The 20204-nt window shown below is 38.0% G+C and overlaps 2 protein-coding genes across 2 annotated transcripts; one reads left to right on the top strand and one right to left on the bottom strand.

Moving 5' to 3' along the window:
* The first annotated feature begins 1749 nt into the window (after positions 1–1749).
* Positions 1750–7268, top strand: LOC127439291 (inactive tyrosine-protein kinase PEAK1-like). Its single transcript, XM_051695530.1, has 4 exons — positions 1750–2789; positions 2956–3113; positions 3509–4008; positions 5862–7268. Exons 1-4 carry the CDS (start codon positions 2710–2712, stop codon positions 6915–6917), a joined length of 1794 nt encoding a protein of 597 aa, XP_051551490.1. The 5' UTR covers positions 1750–2709; the 3' UTR covers positions 6918–7268.
* Positions 7269–7548: 280 nt separating this feature from the next.
* Positions 7549–19610, bottom strand: LOC127439317 (ornithine decarboxylase antizyme 1-like). The gene is given in 6 exon segments (XM_051695593.1): positions 7549–8145; positions 8230–8315; positions 8480–8655; positions 10143–10229; positions 10231–10276; positions 19419–19610. Coding segments are annotated over 6 exon segments (645 nt in total). The 5' UTR covers positions 19538–19610; the 3' UTR covers positions 7549–8014.
* Between the last annotated feature and the right edge of the window lie 594 nt (positions 19611–20204).

The raw sequence follows: 20204 nt of genomic DNA, 5'->3' as shown, positions 1-20204 counted from the left end.
ACACAAGTTTCATAATTTGATTTGAATTACTGAAATAAATGAACTTTTCCACGACATTCTAATTTATTGAGATGCACCTGTGTATATATATATATATATATATATATACAGGGTACCATGACAACTAGTCCCCCCTCCACAAATTACATAAATCCATAAAGTCAGGTTTCTGTAATTTTACATTCATTTCTTTTATCACAAACAAGAAAAATCTGTAAAATATTACTAATATTAAAATTACATTTTTGAATCTGTAAAAGTACTATAAATTGCCATTAAAAAACATAATATTGATGAAATCTCAGATTATGGTTAATTACCTGTGATTTTAAAGGGTAAAACTTTAAATTACAGCAAATATCTGTAAACAACATGCATTTCATTGTTTTATGGGAAAAAAGGGAAAATCTGTAAAAAATAAATAAATACAGAACATTTCCTGTAAAAAAAAATATATATATATATATATATATATAAAATTTTAATTGTTTACAGTGTATAGTGGAATTCTAGTTTGGTTCAAGTGGGTCCATTTTTAAGTTTGTTAGGCTGCTGACGTAAATCTGCATCTGCGGAAGGAAGACCTGCTTTCAGGAACACTGCATGTGAAGGGTCTCTTAAGAACAGCATTTTAGCCTAATGATGGTCCACTTCAGAGTCTTTTCAGTGCTTTCATTGTTAGTGTCCCTTCCTCACTCTCCTTTCTTTCTTTATTTTGATGAGCAACTGAAAGCGAGCTTGTTCCATGCACTCATGTCTTAAATTAGAACTGGGCAATTTGTCTTTTGATCTGCACTTGACATGATTGACATGTAAAAAATAATGTTTGCTCAGTTTGTTAAAACCCTTACAAGAGATGACATTCATTGAAACATGCTAATTATAGATTTCGATTGTATGATTTTTAGCTAACAACAAGACAGTTTTGCAGTTTTGAAATGTTTAAATTACCTAAATCCGAAACTGTTTGGGAGGTTTGAGCTAGATTCAGCTGTAGATTATGAGGAGACCCAAATTAGGCAATAGGTCCACTCTGACTTACAGTACGTTCATGTACATCTGAGGACACTACAGAGCTCATTGTTAATGTAGAACTTTCTCAAAATGGGGAGATATATTCACTCCAAATTTAATGGTTACTGTAGTGTGAAACGCACAGCATTATTCACAAATATGGTAGTAGCTTCAAATACCACACAAAAGGCACACAACTGTACACATCCCCTAGGCCAAAGGAAGTATGCACACGTGAAACTAATATGTGTATTTATAACTGTTAACATGGGATAATTTAATGCTTTGCAGGCTGCATTGTCCTCCTGATCTCTGCTTAAACTACAACTTTTTCAAAATGCCACACAATTTTCATTAGGGTAAGAAAAACTGAACATACCATTCCCATTTATCATTATATTATAAAAAATAATTTAGTCCACCTTTAAATCTGTAAATAAAACATTCATTTTATGCATACGATTGAGCCATCTCATGCATGAAATTAGTGCACACAGACTGTCAGTCCACTTAAATTAATTAGCTCATTTAAAGTCACTGAAGACTGCATTGGTTGCCTATAACAGAAAGTTACCATTTGAGCTACTTAGCACCAGTCTGTTCTCTGTGCTGAGCTGATCCCTTTGATTCTGTTATGGCCCACATTATGGTCACAGTCAACCTCTTAAGACACCACCTATTCTCCACATTAAGGCTAAACAGTACGAGACCTGCATGTATCATATATTTAATTGCATGTAATGTAACCACACCTTCGTTATTATGCACCATTCAAAAATACAAACAGCAAACAAAATGAACAAATAGACTCACTTAAAATATACTGAACAACTTCCTCTGTGGTTTATCCTTTCAAGTAGGGAGGTTTTCTTGCTCAGTAAGGGTTATAGGTCTTCCACTTGGTAAAACTTCATTGCAATTATTTGCAGTGTTAAATGTGCTGTATGAAAAGTTCAGTCCAACTGAACTGAGTAAACTGAAGTCCAGCCATACTGAACTAAATCAAATCTTCATAAAATGAATTTCAATAAGAGCCTCTCTGAGCTTTCCATGTGGTTGCTTATTGTGCATAGAGGGACAACAGCATCCTCTAGTGACTGAACTATGACATTAAAAACTTTCTTTAAAAAAAAAAACATATTGAGAAACATCATAAAGTGCAATCCTGTTTTGTTCAAGGGGCAACATGCAACATATCCAAGTTTAGGGGCACCAGACAAATGGGAAAAAGGAAAAGACTGGACAGTAAAACATTCAAGGGGGACCTTCATGTCCTCTAGATAAAAATATGAAACAATAATAAAACATAAAATGTGTCTCTCTCCTATAAATAAAAGCTTGATAGGAATAACCCTATAGATTCATGTTTTGAATCAATCATCTTATTGCATGAGTGTAGTAACAAATAAACATATCATTGGAAAACAGTAAGTGGAACTAGAACTTACAAAAAATTATTTCAAAGTTGTGTAGTACAGTGAACAGATGTGCAAAAAGTGCACATAACTTTTCCGCTGCCAACCTCAGATGTAAGATAATGCTGAGGCAATGTGCGAGAGAGAAACAGCAAGAGACTGAGAGAAAGTGAGAGCGAGATAACGTGTGCTAACTCATAGGAAGAAACTACAGGAACTGACAGTTGGAGGAGGGTGAAATACATTCACCAAGGCTCACACTGGCACATGCTAAAAGAACATGCACCAGGTAACAGAATACGCGCTCCTTGGAGCCTCAGGAGTGATGCCACCACCTTCACTGCCCATCAAACAGCGCAGGTAAGGCATGCTAGTGCTGCATCTCCACACATGAGCTGTCATGCAGGAAACCTCATTTCACAAAAATTAGCATTCGCTTAGCAAAGTGAAAGGAGTATTGGCCCAATACCATGTTTCAGTGTTATATTTTGCTTGACCTCTTGAATTTGTATGTGCACATGTTTAGGAGCAAGTCCTCCAGCTCAAGCTCCATTCAGGATCTAGAGTTAAAGGTAGGAGATCTACACTCGTCCGGACCACAGACCCCTTTGTCTCCGTTTACGGAGGTGTTCAACACACCTACGGACTGTAATGCAGCCCACTGTCCTATACATCATCGCTATGGTAAGTACTTTATGGGAGTATTTGAAAAGATCAATACAGCAAGTTAGTTTTTACAGCAAGTGATGAGGATCTTAATAACGTGAGAACTGCATGCTGTAATCTTTCACATTCATTGCCTTCCCCATTTTGGTTTTGTTCTTTTACACTTTACTTCTTTTTATACAAGAAAATATATTAGAGAAGTAGCACCTGAGACCAAATGGCAAGCCACTAGTTAGACAGCCTAACCACACAGAGTCAATGTCTCACGACACTATAGGAACCGAGGCAGTTTCCACTGAATTTAATTGAATTGTTCAATGACATGACATTCTCTTGCAGTGATGCACCAAATCTGAGTATGCATGTGTACGTGCAAATGCAAAATAATGTTTGCCATCTGTCCTGTTGCTTAGAACAACACCAGGCGAGATTCTTCTCAGACCAAACTCCTCCTCCAATACCAAAAAAGACTCTGACGAGAACCCTATCGCTCCCAACGGATGTTCTTGACCCACCTTACCAAGATAACACCTCTAACTATGAAAATCCCCTCTACATGATAACACCATTACAAGGCACACTGATACTAAAAGAGGAGGACAAAGAGGAGCAACATCAAGCTCAGTCCATGCACCAGGTGACCTTTGATACACCAGATGAACAGCTTTACGGATTCTTCAGAAGCTTCCGAAGCCATGAGCAAGTTTCTGTGGGGATTGAAAAGTGTTATCTTCAGTTCCTGAGGAAAACATTGCAGAACACTGAAATGAACGTCTATCTAAATGAGCAGGAAATGGAGAAAGCGAAGACATCTCAGCCTAATGACTTTCTATTGTGTGGGCAACAGTGGACTAAGAGGGATATTTTCTTGGTGCATTGTCCGAAGATTCATGGAAGGCTGTTTTCAGCAAGGGTAATAACATCACCACTACTATAAGAAAAGAAACACTGCACAAGATACATTGCACAATTAATCTAGTAATTAAATGTGGCAATTGTTTGTGTATATGTAAGTAATAATACACAAGGAGTTTCAATCCACAGCTTTAAGTGGGCCATGAACACTTTCCCAGGCTGAGCCCCTAAACCACAAACAGAATGCACACCCTTATAAGGCAACACCAGCTCACAGTATAAAACCCTCAAACCACACTTCCTCCATTAAGTCAGGTGTTGAGAAACAGCACCAGCAGTTTAGCATGTGCTTCGCTGATTTAATAGCTTTTTAGTCACAACGGTTTTGTAAGGCACATGCAAAAAGTTTCAGGGTAAAGGACTTTGACACCATTCAAATCCTACATGCCTATGGATCTGTTCCCAAATTCATTGAGCTGCCTCACTTCCTACATAGGCAACTGCCTTCTATGGCATCATCTTAACTGAAATATAGCCTTAAAAGAGACCTATTTGAATCGCTGTACACAAGCAGCAACTCCAAGTGATATTCAAATTGTGTTCTAAAGGCTTGGATAGACTTTGTTTGTATGCATGCCATTTCGTCTCACGAACGGTTGAGTGCAGGGCTGTCCTTAGGGTGGTGCGACCGGTGCAGCTGCTCCAGGCCCTGCGCTTCAGGGGGGCCTCGTGGCGATCACTTCAGCTGCCCCCACCCCCCGGTGCAACCGATGCGGTCCTCCCGGCATGGCTACCCCGGGGGAGATCGCTATCTCACAGGGGCCCTGGAATGCGATCACTACCGACGGAGACAGGAACGTTCACATCCAACATCCCCCTCCCCCCCACATCGCCTTAGACCCTGCCCTTTACTAGCAACGGACTCGGCTGAGAGCTCAGCCTTTCAAAGTATACTCTTTTGACTGTGAGCCCATATGGATGCATTTGACGCCTGGGGAGTATGACTATTTTGTGATACTCTTTCAGCAGAGTCAACGGCAAAGATGCAGATAGTCCATGTCTAGAAAAACTAGGCTGTGTGTTGAAAGTCCATGCGTACTCTGCTGATGGCGCAACTTGCGTCATGCGCACTGTGCGAGAGATGTACCAGCATGCGGAAAACTGAAGTATACTTTGGCCTTAAGCCTTTCAAAGTATACTCTTTTGACCATGAGCCCATAAGCACGTGTTTGACGCATTCACACTATGACTGCTTTGTGATACTCTAAGCAGTCAATGCCAGGCACAAGTGCCAACGCCGCGCAAAGATGTGGACTGTCTGCGTGTCTAAGAAAACCAGATCGCACACAGGCAGTCAGTGCTTACTGTGCTGACGAAATGTGCGTCACTCACACTGCAAGTGAGACACCACGCAGAAAACCGAAGTGTATTTTGGCCTTCACACTCAGCACATTGAAAACTTAACTTACAATTGATTTAAATACAGGTGACATGAGAGGAATAAAGCGATACTCTAATGAGCATAAATGTACAAAGCACACACATTTTTGGTGAAATAGTTTGATTTTAAATTTTGTACATTTATTTTTTAATAGATTATAAGTATTTTTTTTTTTATCAAAATTTGTCATGTTTCATCCACCATCTTGGATTTATTTTTCAGAGAATCATTACAGTGCATTCTGGTCTTGCCTTCCTGATGCTACCTTAGAATTTGGCCAAAATTACGTATTTTAGGAGGTAGCATAACTAAGAGACCAACTTTTGGGATTAGCCTGCACATCAGAAGCGCACCTATAATGCCATAAAATACTGCCTCCGGAGGCCGCTCACTAGGTTTTGGAATAGACCCTTTATTAACTAACAGAATCAAAGAAAACATGTATAAAGACACACTTAATGTTTTTGCAGGTTCACAAAGGGAATTCCGAATCAGACTGCTCTACACCCATGCTGCATCCAAATATAGAACAAGATGTGGTCCATTTCCCTCAAAGCACATTTATGGATCAAACTTATGCCTCACAATCAGAGACTGCTCAGACAACACCAGAGTCATCACAAGGGAGCGGCACAGAGGTATGCCAACAGCAAACGGTTGTCTCTCTTTTGATGAAAGGTGTCAGTGTGACTATAGTAAGAGACTTTCCGCTGGCAACACTGGAGGACTTTGTTGAGGATGGACACACGTTACACTGGACTCATCCTGAGGTTTATGAAAGGAGGCTTTGTCTTATTGTCCTCCAGTTGGTACTAGGACTTCAGCACTTAGGATGTTATAATGTCATTCACAGGGAACTGAAACCACAGAGTGTTATGTTAGTGTGGCCTAGTATCAAGTTGGTTGAATGTAGGGAAAACCCAACAGAGATTAAGAAGGGAAGGGACATGAATGAGAAGATCTCAATACCCAAGGAGAAACTAGACAAGGAGAATTTGAAAGGTGAGATGTGTCAAACCCTATGGGAGAAGTGGGGCACCCCTCGTGTGGTGCTGAACAGCCATGTGGATGATGAGGTCTTTCAAGCAACAACTTCCCTGGAGTTCCAGTTGGGGAATTTGCTGAAGAACTGTCTGCATCTTACCGACAGTGGGTCGTCAGTGTGGAAAGCACCACAAGACTCTCCTTACATTCAAGGTTTGCTGTGGCTGGTCACCCATCTTACATCTGAGAAACCAGGGCTACTAATGGCCGATGTGTCAGGTGTCCTCCAGGTCTTGCTTTGGGGTCCACGAAAGAGACTCTTCCAGAAAAAACAACTAGAGAGTACTGCACTTTCTAATTGGCTGCTCCTCAAGCGATCTCTTTTGGTTCTCAAGCTTGCAGAGAAGGGGCTGTTTCACAATCACCATAGCTTGGACTGGGAAGACTATCTCTGTCTGCAATACCTATCCTTCACAAACTCTGAGACTTTGTGTACTGTTATTGCACAAATGGGCCTTCACGACTTTGTTAGACTAGCTTAGATAAAAACACAAATATTGTTAAATTACCTTAATTGCAACTGGCTGAGAAGGTAGCCCAATGGACTGTAAGAGTTCCCTGTATAAAAAAAAAAAAAAAAAAAAAAAAAAATGTATATATAATTCTCAGCCATATGGCTTTAACAGTTTTGATAAAGAAATCATCCTGTCCTACACACCAATATTTGTAATTCACTTTCCATTATGTACTGATCATATACTTCTCAGCATTACATGCCCTCAACTAAAACTTAAAATCACTTGAAAATGTTCAAACAAATCACTACTCTTTTCACCACAGCCCTTTCCCTTGTGCTTCTTGACAATATATACAAATAAAATAATTTATGCACATTAAGTTTGCAACTTTCTTCTATCTTCATTGTCACAGACATCAGTTACTCATTTACAGTACAAACCAATATAAACTACAGATTACAAAATCTGCTAATTGTTGGAGGTCAACCTTGAAGAGCTTGATACACTTCTTGGAAAATGGCCATTACAACACATCCTAAGGGGTCAGAAGAGCGATATAAAGAGTTCTGAAAATCCAGTTAGATAAGCACAAGATACATAATGTAAAATTACACCATGCACACGGAAGTGGAAAAAAGGTAGCAAAACAAAGGTGTAAGGTGAGCATTTTTTATTCTGCACACATGCAGATAGATTCTATTGAAGTAGTAATTAAAAAAATACTTCAAGATTCATGCACACATTAAGAAACAAACAACTTGAAAACAGAAGGAAACAGAAAATCAACATACCAGCAATGAAAACCATAATTCTATATACTTTGTTGCCTGGGGGGTGGTCTTTAAAAATGATCACTTTGTGGGAATGGCAGAGGGGGAATAAACAAAGAAACCAATTGCTTTTGGAGATAAACGCCAGTGGTAATGGTTTGCAAGTAACGGTCACTGTGAAAATTTGGTTTACACTAGTGCAAATAGGACTCAAAATACAGCACAACCCCTACAAGAACTACAACGTAGAAATTAACAGCAAAGTCAATTTGACACATTCATACTCTAATGGTGACAATGTTGGGTGAGATACAGCTTAAATATCAGAAGCAATGATGTGATTGGTAATCTTTAATCATCATTTTCGGAGTCTCTTTCGATGCTGTAAGCCATGAAGAAAGCGTCGGGGCGGGTTGGGACGAGGGGGTGACCTGGTCTCACAATCTCAAAGCCCATGAAACTGAACGTCCTCAGCAACGAAGCTGGAGACAGTAAGGTAAAGACTGACATTAACGATAGTCAGAATAAAAAGGCATAATCACAGGAAGAACTGAAATGAGCCTCACCTCGGTCATCTCGGCTCTTATGGAAGCAGATGAAAATGTGATCAACCTGTAGTTTCTCCTCTGCAAATTCCAGCAAAAGTGAAAAACTGTTGCGAAAGAACAGGACGGGCGATGAGCGAGTTAATGTAACATCTGAATATGAATCCACCACATGAAACATGTTTGAACCAAATACAACTTTTTCCACAACAAAAACAAAACCTGATAAAACAAGTAGGCTATTAGAAGAATAGAACAGAAATGGACAAACCTGTCTTTGCTCCCTTCTGGGAGGACACCAGGGGGGATTTCGATGTAAAGGTTCGCCCCTTTCAGTGCCCCCCTCCAGGCTAAGAGTTTGCTCACAGAGCAGCGACGCTCAAATAGCAAAAAACGTACACGGCTGTTCAGCTGAGGAGCTTCCTCAAGAACCAGTAACTGAGCATCCTACAAAGATAAGACAAAACAGTAATATGCATTTCACACCCCATCTATGACTGTTGTACAGCCATTTGGAAAAAAAAAACTAAATGTAGCACTGAGTGCAAGCCATTCAAATCACTAACAGAAGATATCAGATGATGTGGCATATCCTATCTCAATTCTCACTGGTGATTAGTTTAATATGTAATAATGGTAACAACAACAGTACAAGTACAAGCAAGTACATGTACTTTAGTATTACTCACTAATTAGGCAATTACACATAACATGAACACCATAAAAAAAAGTGTGACCCTTCTATTGTATTTTACTTTATTTTGTTAAAACCACGTGATTGTCCATATCCTTTAAATATGGAAAGTGAAGCAATTTAATATAGGGATGTGTGAGGTTCTGATCCTGCTAGTCGACACTGGAATTACTAGTCGGTTAATATTCCCCCCATTAAACTGATCATAATTTTTTTTACACATTTACGTTTGGCTTTATATTTTTACAGATGCTGCACTTAAATTACTGTCATATTAATGTTACATTTTAAATAAAATACAACAAATATTATAAAAAAATATGCTTCTTTCCTCACTCGCGGCACGCGCAGGAAAATGTCCTCTCGCTAGACAAGCAAACTCAGCAAAGTAGTAATGAAATCATTTCGGTGGTGGTGCGGGAATCGGCTTTCCAAACGTCTGAGAGTCCCTATGGATGTTTCCACATTTGAGTCTTCTTTAAATCTGTGCATGCTTGTACATTATTTTTCCACTGAACGGGCTTTTTCCAAGCGCAGGATAAACGCCTCAGGTGAATCAAGTCCCGTCTTTCACTGGACCATGTCGATGGGTTCATTTTGCTCATCCAAAAAAATTATGCTTTGAGTAAGTAGCCTAGAAAATAACTGTTTTAGACTAGGTATGCAATTTTTTAATCTGCTGATTAAGAAGGCTATTTCCAACAATGTGCTGACTGCTGAATGGGTTAAACTATCTTTTATTCTGTGTGCACATCATGTTTAGAATACATTAGTTTTATTGTAGGCTACATCACAGGCCTATTTTTTTTTTCTATCCTATAGATACTTTTTTTGGCTATTGGTTGACGTTCTTTACCGAACAGCTGTCATATTAGACTGCACGTCGTGAAATACGCTTAACTTTTCAGAGCATTTTTTTCCTCTCTCATAAATTTGGCTTAGTCTACCAGTTAATTATTTTCAACAATGTCCTGACTACAGTAAGGAGATGGTGACCCTTGCTCCATGAGATAAGTCTAACAGCATAAATCTTGCATGTTATCTCAATGTAGGATAAACTCAGAAGACATTGGACAAGTCCTTGTGATCGTAATTCATTATAATAATGTGTTACATGGACACATTAAAACAAAGTGTTACAGAATATAATCTTTATTCCCTTATGACCAGGGCTAAAGAAATGTATTTCCATGATTTTCATGTGACGTGAAACACAGGCTACCCCAAGCTCTATACTTACAGAATAGAGAAGCTTAGCTGAAAGACTGTGATCCCGCTGATCATTCCCTCGCCCACCTGGGATCTTCAGGGGTGGGAGAGGGACATCAGGAACACCACAGAGGCCCCGGACACAGGTTACTGCAGCGATGGGAACTGCAAACACATGACACACTTATTACACAGACAGGACAATATTAAACCACTTTTTTTTTTCCCTTACCCTTTTTCTCCCTAATTTGGAATGCCCAATTCCCAATGCGGGGGACGAATCAATTTCCTCCGTGTCCGAGACAGTCAGTCAGTGCATTTTATCATGTGGCTTGAGCGCGTTACGTTGGAGACGTAGCGCGTATGGAGGCTTCACGCTATTCTCCACGGCATCCACGCACAACTCACCATGTGCCCCACCGAAAGTGAACCACATTATAGCAACCATGAGGAGGTTACCCCATGTGACTCTACCCCCCCTAGCAACCAGGCCAATTTGGTTGCTTGGGAGACCTGGCTGGAGTCGCTCAGCACGCCCTGGATTCGAACTCGCGACTCCAGGGGTGCTAGTCAGCGTCTTGCTGAGCTACCCAGGCCCCCACCAAAAGTGCATCTTAATACCAGGTGTAAACGGGGGCTAAATCTGTCATCATTGACAATATTGATAAAATAAAAATGATCCTCACTTCAATGCAGATTTTGTTATTTTGAGGAGATAAGTGTTCAAAATTGAAGCAAGGACATGTGCCCTGTCAGCACCCCCATAGTGTCTCCAACTTCATATCTTATGATTAATAATAAAACCTTTTTCCTCATTAAACCTCATCTGGTAAAACACATACAAAACCCTTCATCTGGTGAATATGTAGGCTATGAAAAGCTTCAGTTGTTTAATACTTGGTTCATTCATAATATAGAGCATTGTAACAGGGCAAAGTCTCTTCATTTCAAAATAAGAGTCCCCGGCGTGTTTATATTTAAAACACCCGCATTATACACCAATTCTTGATTTATTTTATTTTTTTTTCCCTTTTCTGGTTTTGGATTTTGGTTGAAAAAAAACTGCATCTAGGACTGTATTACTTTTGGACACTCACTTGCAATTAAAATTCTGTAGCCTCTGTTTTTGTCCATCATAGTAAGGAAAGAATAAAACTTACATTGTCATTTAGCAGACGCTTTTATCCATTGCAACTTACAAATGAGAAACATAAGGAATTTGTCATAAAAAAAAAAAAAATAAAAAGGAAACAATATCTTCAGTATCGCACTGCCAAGTTCTCAAAGTGGCTGGAGTAGTTTAAATGCTAGCACTAGGGCTGGGAATCATAAGAAATTTTATGTTGCCAGTTCCAGTACTGATTCCAGTCATTCTTTTATAATCCAGTCATATTTTTTTTTAATAATTATTTGGAAATGAGAAAAGCTATTCTTATTGTATTTACAACCCTGTGTTGTCTTGAAAGAGATCATTTCAGATTTCTACAGAGCAGATTTAACAAATAAGAAATAAATTTAATACAATTCTTGTAAAAGGTGTGTTTGCAGACTTTAGAGACATAACTACAATCCAATAATAGATCCTAACTATATTTTAAATAAATCTAAACCAACAAAAAATGTGATGGCATATTTCATTACTTCATTTATAAAATTCAACTTATTACAACAAAACTTGTATCTTTAATTACACATTGTCATATGAACAGTCAGTCAGTAACTGCACTGCTTGATTTAATAGAGACACAGGTCATCATTAAATAAACAGGAACAGTTCTAGAGACAGTTTAGACTGTGTTTTGTAGCCTAATGTTGTACTTCAGGCTTGTGAAACTTCAATTCTTATTTAATTTCCAAGTTGGATATTTATAACTTTCACATCAGTATAAGACTACTTGTATATCGGACTATAAATGGCAGTGCTGTATGTTTAGCTCTGTAGATCAAAAGAGCCGGCTCGAGACTCGTTCAATCTGAATGAAATACACAGGTAGAGTTGTTTGTTTAACGCTGAAGAGTCAGTAGAGGGCAGCGCTGCTGCAGAAATGTGCTGCTGGAAAGAGTATTTCAGGACAGCGGAAAATTGCACGCAGGAGAACCATTAATGGAACAGATAGTCATAAAGATCATACGATTCTGGTATTTTTTAAAGAATGAAACCAGTTCTGAACAAGAACCAGTTCTCGGTTCCCAGCCCTAGCTAGCACAGAAGAAAGAGACAGACGGATTTATTTTTATTGTTAAATAAGTGCATTTAGTGTGGATTGTTTAAGTGCTCGTGGAACAGATGTTTTCAGCTGGTTCCAGAATGCTGAGAAGTTATCAGCAGATTGTGTGGAGGTACAATAAGAAAGCATGGCATGTCACCGCATGACATAGTTCCCTGCATTTTTTTTAATTAAATAATAATAAAATACAACGCTGCACTACTCTCATCTCATGCACTCCACCCCCTTCAAGAATTTCACCTTATGAAACTGAGTAAATAAAATTGCATTAGTGTCTAGAAAAAATAGTTTGGAACAGACAATTCATCATATCACCCCTAGTTGGAGAAACCCAACATTTTCCCAGAATTTCACAAACAAAACAGATCTATTAAACTGAGGGGTAAATTGGGCATATAGGCCAACATGTGCTTCTGCGAATGTTTGTTTGCTTGTTTCTATGGGTACTTTCATGACGCACCCCATGTTAAAATAAAGTCCTCTACATTGCAAGTAATTCACTTGCACATGCGAGTAAATTTCATGCTTTGCGACTACAATATGTCCATTATAAGCCACTGGCTAGTAAATACTAACATTTCACTCACCGGTGATTGAGTTTAGTATCAAAGAACCGCGATTCTTTTACTGAATAAAAAGCAGGCGATTAAGAAGCTTGATTCAGCCTCGTTTTTCCTTGCATGCCATCTCATGAGCAGCTCTCTTGAGAGCGCATGGAGATTAACCGCTTTTCAAGCACTATGATGTGCGCGCTGTCTACAGAGGCTCGCGCCAAACTCCCGCGAAAATTTAAACAAGATTTAAACTGATTCAACTTTCAACGCAAAGCGCTCCGGTTTCACTTTAACCCTATAACGCCGTATGTATCAAATGATACACAACGTTTGACGGTTCCTGTCTCACTCTGTTCAAGCTGGAAAAATAAAACTATGGTAAATTACACTTGTTTTTGGCCCCATCTAGTGGTTATTTGTGAAAAACATTGGTTTCAATGTTTATATCGATCTATTTAAAATGGTAGCGGACTTCCGCAAAAAACAAATACATCTGTTGGGATAAATGACAGATTATTTTAATAAAGTAAAAGTGACAGTAATGATTGATGTTACTGATATTTTAAAATAAGTATTTGCTGTATATAAAGCAACTTATGCTTGGTTAAAATTTTGTATATTATTTTATTGAAAAAGCATGTTGAATTACATGTATCATATATGATTCAAGAGGCTTTTGAGGTATCTCTCTCAATCACCATAACATTCCATCCATGCTAACTACAAAAACCAAACCAAAAAAAGTGAAAATTCGGACATATACATTTTAGAAGATATATTTAAAGTGTGAACTAATATGTGTATATTCATACAGTATATGCACCCTGCTCGGTCATTATAAAGATCTCATTATTTTACATTACAAGCTATTATGATGTCATCTTACCATGAGTTCCTGAGACCCAGCGAAAAAGTTTTACAAATTTCCCTTTTATAAATGTCAATATAGTGTTTGTGCATAAAATACATATGATAAAAATTGTTTATTGAATATATATATATATATATCTTTTATTCATATTGTATTCGATGTCCTGAAATGAACTGTGATACATTTCAATCCATATTTATAGACCAAGGAAAGGAAGTTGTCATGGCCAAACTCTCAAACATTTGTGATCCCTGAAAAGCCCAGGGAGTCCTCTGATAATACCCCATGATTTACCACTGTAACATGTATGGGCTAAGAAAAACTTTAACAGATGTCCTATACAAAAACAAATTGCTGGGCCTCAGGACTATGATTTCTTTTTATTTTTTTGTCTAATGGTACTAAAAATGGTTTAAATGTCAAAAAACAAATTCAGACAATTTTCTCATGTCAGGCTTTACAGGGTTAATTTAACAACCATGTAAAGACAAATATTACTTGTCACTGTGGGTTAAACCACGCAGTGTTAATGACGCACAGTGACACAGAGATGACTACCTACTCAATTTCTGTGGAGATGTTAAAATTCGAGAAACATGAAGAAATAATTCTTCCTTCATGAGAAATAAGGGCTTGTGGTTTAATCGGAGAGCCTTAAAATAATGTGTTAAAGTGTAAAGAATAAGGCAGAAATACTGTATTTGACTATTGCATAATATAATATTAAAAAATTATATAAGAATAGCTATACAGGTTGGCTGAGTCCCCCCCCCCCCAAAAAAGGGCCAAAATAACATTAATTATTAGGTTACTATACCTTGTGAATATTTTGATAAGTGTATGAAATTTCAAACAGTGACAACAGCTTGTATTATTAAAAAAGCAATTTCATGACATCATAAATTGATAGAATGTTAAATTTCTACATTTTAAGAAAAAAGTTAATACGATTAAAATAAGGCAAAATATAAAATGAAGTACAATATTACATACTATACTGCGTGAAGTCATATACTGTATATGAAGAGGCCCCCTTTCTTTGTTTGCTTAATACATTTTTCAGTTGCATTACGCTTGCATGTCGTTAAAAGTATGGAGAGTAAAAACAAATTTACTAGCCAATGACGATTCTTTCTCCAAAATAACTGTAGAGCAGCGGTCACCAATTAGCGGACTACGGTCCGGACCCCAGCTTGGTTTCATCCGGACCACGAGACATCATGACAACGGTTGCCCCATCTTACCGTTTCTACAGTTTAAGTATCAAAATTACAGCGCTGTACACACCACGCCAATTAAAATGTTTCTCTACCGCCGAACGCGCTTCATTCCCGCTCCACACACATTGCCTCTCTCTCTCCCTGCTATAGACATAAGGTGTAAACCTTGATAATTAGAGTTGCAGGCGCGGTTATTTTAACAACAGTAGTGGAGACACAGGCTGCGCTCCATTTCAAGTTTGTATCCCCTTCCCTCGCAAACTTCACTCCGTCTCATGGACTCGGATGTATGTCACTGCTTACGCTACGCGAGTGTCCACTACTGGCGGAAGACGTGTAAGGGGTTTAACTGGGACACCCTTAACCCTTGATCAGTTGGAGCATGTTGAAGGCTGATGAAAATTTTTGGAATTATTTAGTGATTTTTGCACCCGAGAAAACATTTTCGGAGATTGATTTCAGAAGCTTATGTATAAATCTCATATATATTTAAAAAAAAAAAAAAAAAAATTGATTAGAATTCATTGTTAGAAAGGATTAATCAAGATTTACACAAACAAAAATGTTAATATAACAATGAACACATAGGCTATAACTGTGTGATAAACAGTTTAAGGTAGCTACAAGTATTATGCTGTTAAATCTCAATAAAACTTTTCTAAACTGCTTAATTGACCTAACACCACTTCCATCATACATTAGAGTTGTGTGGGGGTGGGGTTTATGAAGTGCAATCTGCTGTTACATCACAATCGAGTTGCATTGTGGGATATGGAGCTGCCTGAAGCGTACAGAGTAGACTCACTCCCTCAGTCAAAATCGAGGGGTTGAGGGTCTGTCAACAGAAACTTCCCTCGCTTAAGGAAGTGGAACAGACTTCCAAAATGGCGGTGGGGATTCCTCTAAGGGGAAGTGCTTTGGGGAGTTACCAAGTGGATGTTAAAAGCGAAGTGCAATGCAGACACGGTGAGCAGCAATATAGTTGGATACTAGCATCTTCCGCCTAAAACTGCAGAAAATAATGAAGCAAAGTGAACCATCTTCATCTGTCTGATATACGACTCCAATAGTTCAGCTAAGCCAGGTTTGTGACAGGACAATTTAACGTGGCACCTATAATGTTTTTTCCTCAGTCTAAATTTAGCTTCAAATTATGTGAAAATTAATCAAAAGATGTCATCTCTGGCATGGATGGCAAATAAAGACAACCAAAACTTTGAAATTACTAGTTATCCTAATAGAGTTCTCTGCTGTTGAGAAATTTTCCATTATTTCATAGTCAGCCTATACATGTATATCTATCTATATCTCATACACACAAAGTTAGGTAAAATATTTGTGTTAGTACGTCGTCACTTTAAGGAGTATATAAAAATGGTCCATTCAGACTTATTTTATACATTTATTTTCAGGAGACACCCCTGAACCCCCATATACTATTTTTTGATCTATCAAAAGGCCTCCTACCGTTGAAGTCAGAAGTTTACATACACTTATGTTGAAGTCATTAAAACAAATTTTAACCGCCCCCCAGATTTAATATTAGTGAACTATAGTTTTGGCAAGTCAATAAGGACATCTACTTTGTGCATGACAAGTAATTTTTCCAACAACTGTTTACAGACAGATTGTTTCACTTTTAATTGACTATATCACAATTTCAGTGTGTCAAGTTAACTGTGCCTTTAAGCAGCTTGGAAAACTCCAGAAATTTATGTCAAGCCTTTAGCCAATTAGCTTCTAATAGGAGGTGTACTGAATTGGAGACGTACCTGTGGATGTATTTTAAGGCCTACCTTCAAACTCAGTGCCTCTTTGCTTGACATCATGGGAAAATCAAAAGAAATTAGCCTAGGAAAAAAAAATGTGGACCTCCACAAGTCTGGTTCATCCTTGGGAGCAATTTCCAAATGCCTGAAGGTACCACATTCATCTGTACAAACAATAGTACGCAAGTATAAACACCACGGGACCACGCAGCCATCATACCACTCAGGAAGGAGACTCATTCTGTCTCCTAGAGATGAACGTAGGTTGATGCAAAAAGTGCAAATCAATCCCAGAACAACAGCAGAGGACCTTGTGAAAATGCTGGAAGAAACAGGAAGACAAGTATCTCTATCCACAGTAAAACGAGACCTATATCTTACTTTTTGGAGAAATGTCCTCTGGTCTGATGAAACAAAAATGTAATTGTTTGGCCATAATGACCATCATTAAGTTTGGAGGAAAAAGAACACCATCCCAACCGTGAAGCATGGGGGTGGCAGCAGCATGTTGTGTGGGTGCTTTGCTGCAGGAGGGACTGGTGCACTTCACAAAATAGATGGCATCATGAGGAAGGAAAATTATGTGGATATTGAAGCAACATCAAGACATCAGCCAGGAAGTTAAAGCTTGGCCGCAAATGGGTCTTCCAAATGGACAATGACCCCAAGCGTACCCCAAAGTTGTGGCAAAATGGCTTAAGGACAACAAATTCAAGGTATTGGAGTGGCCATCACAAAGCCCTGACCTCAATCTGACAGAAAATCTGTCGGCAGAACTGAAAAAGTGTGTGCGAGCAAGGAGGCCTACAAACCTGACACAGTTACACCAGTTCTGTCTGGAGGAATGGGCCAAAATTTCAGCAACTTATTGTGAGAAGCTTGTGGAAGAGTACCCAAAACATTTGATCCAAGTTAAACAATTTAAAGGCAATGCTATCAAATACTAACAAAGTGTATGTAAACTTCTGACCCACTAGGAATGTGATGAAAGAAATAAAAGCTGAAATAAATCATTAGCTCTACAATTATTGAGAAATTTCACATTCTTAAAATAAAGTAGTGATCCTAACTGACCTAAGACAGGGAATGCTTTCTATGATTAAATGTCAGGAATTGTGAATAACAGAGTTAAAATGTATTTGGCTAAGGTGTATGTATAATTCTGACTTCAACTGTATGTCCCATACATAGGTAAAACTGGACTGCTGTTATTCAGCTTAAAAATGAACTGTTGATCTTTAAACATTCCTTTCCAATTGCCCTCGACTGATGAACTCTATGAAATATTTTAATGTTTTTGTAGAAACGATCCTTCAGACCCCAATACTTTGGCTGCTCTGAATGAATGAAGACTGATGTACATACCCAACATTTAAAAGGTTACTACCGGGACAGGAAACCTTTTGAGGGAACCATTGGTGGGAAAAGGCAATAAAAATACAGGAAGCCAAAACATCCACCCATATTTTCACTCCAATAAATGTGGATTTGTGATGCACTTCTTAATTAATGGCAAAAGATAACCAAACTGGTGGGCAACTTCATTCCATAAAGGAGACTACAGATGTTTTGTTATGAACACTCCCTAAACCTGCTGCACTGTGCAAGTCATGACAAGCCTAAAACTACATTACAAGGAAGAATAATCAGATGTTTTGCTGCTATGATGAACATTTCTTTGTTACGAGCTATTCTAAGGAAGCAAAGGCTATACTGATTTATAATAGAGGTCCTATGTAATATTAGTTGAATGATAAGGATTCGACGAGTTTTGAGCCAAGACACCCTTCGATAACCTTAAATAGGGGCAAACTAGCACACTTGATAGCCATGCAGTAAGCAAGAACATTCCTTTGCATTGCATGATCCATACAGCAAGGCGATGACGCAGGATCGATGCACAAACAAGAGGGGGATGGGCGAGGCTACATTTAGCCATTAGCTTAGCTTTAATGAATGTCCCTTGAAACCGATTTATATAGACATTGTATAAATTTCAGCTACTTATCACAACTCTAAATTATGTTGAAAATATCACAATAGAGCAGTGACACATTAACAAATACCTGAATTTCTTGAACTTTAACAGTTAGCATGTTTATATTAGCTATCTCGCGAGCACCAATCCGTCAATCACTTGCTGAGCTTTGCGATGGCGCATTGATAGACGTACGCAAATTACATGAAATATATGTAATAAAAGGAGGTGTTATGGAGCTCTTTATTATTATACATTAACCACTGATTCTCTTCACAACAGAACTGACAAGAATATTTGCATCATTTAAAAGACACTTGCTTTGACAATCGTTAGAACAGAAAGTTTGAAAACGTTCTCGAATATTCGATGAATGCGACAAACACTTGTTACCTGGCAACGAGCCTGTCAATCAATCTAATCCGTGACTGACAACATGAACCCACTGAACTTACCAAGGATAGCTCGCTTGCTTTTTAATATGATATTTAATTACTTTTGATAAGACAGAAATGAAGGTTTTTTTCCAGACTTAACCCCCATTACCCTATCAAAAATAATCAGGTGAATATATATTACATTGTATTTCATCGTACAATATTTAGCTAGCTAAAACAAGTCCTCGAGCGAGCGAGCGAGCTGGCTAACACAGCTGGCCAAAACTCTTGCGTAAAAGTCCCACATTACCTTTCATTCTCGGGTTTATTACGGGTCATTTCGATCAGTGGCATCTTGGATATTTTACTCTCTTTTTCTCTGACAAAACAGTGGCTATTCAGGATCGTCTGGAGGTTGGATTTAACCATCCGGTCAACGTCAAAGCCCGAATTTTCTCAGTGCGTGCTCCAACTGCATGTGTTATGGCAGTAGGCCTGCGGTATTTATACTCGGAACGCGAGACAGCCAATAGTGGGCGTGTCTTCTGTGCTACGTCATGTTTTTTGGCAAACAAGTAATCCCTGAGTGGAAACAAACAAATTAAAATAGAATGTATGATTGCTAGAATATAGGAGAATCATGTCTAATCTATGAATATATATTGCTTTGTACAGTAACTAGAATGTTTAAGATAAGTTAAAAATATATGCCTCTAATGAGGTTACATAATTTATTAATCATTAAACATGAAATGTTACCTCACTCTAAACGTAATTAGCAATGCAAAATGTACTATATCAAAGATTTATTATCATCTGTAATATTACTGCATATAAAACATGTGAAGTCACATACGTTATGGAAATATTAAGCTATTTTTTATATGATATGCAGATGAGTGAATTTAAATTATCATAATTTGTATTATTACTAGGCACGGCAAGATAAGGTAAATTGATTTATATAGCACATTCCATACACAATGGTAATGCAAAGTGCTTTACATATAAATGATAAAGAAAATTAAAAATAAAGATACATAAAGTCCATTTTAAAATACTTTAAAAACAATAAATAAAAAAACAAATGTCAAAA

Source organism: Myxocyprinus asiaticus, chromosome 50 (genome assembly GCF_019703515.2).
Source record: "Myxocyprinus asiaticus isolate MX2 ecotype Aquarium Trade chromosome 50, UBuf_Myxa_2, whole genome shotgun sequence".
Taxonomy (NCBI): Eukaryota; Metazoa; Chordata; class Actinopteri; order Cypriniformes; family Catostomidae; genus Myxocyprinus; species Myxocyprinus asiaticus.
Note: the sequence above shows the minus strand (reverse complement) of the source record. Positions and strands in the feature narration are given on the sequence as shown.

What these genes read in the sequence shown, in the direction of transcription:
- LOC127439291 (XM_051695530.1), top strand. Translation starts at nt 2,710, where the DNA reads ATGCACCAGGTAACAGAATACGCGCTCCTTGGAGCCTCAGGAGTGATG. An exon ending in CTGCCCATCAAACAGCGCAG is followed by an intron (nt 2,790 to 2,955) that starts GTAAGGCATGCT and finishes GCACATGTTTAG; the next exon opens with GAGCAAGTCCTCCAGCTCAA. An exon ending in GAAGGCTGTTTTCAGCAAGG is followed by an intron (nt 4,009 to 5,861) that starts GTAATAACATCA and finishes ATGTTTTTGCAG; the next exon opens with GTTCACAAAGGGAATTCCGA.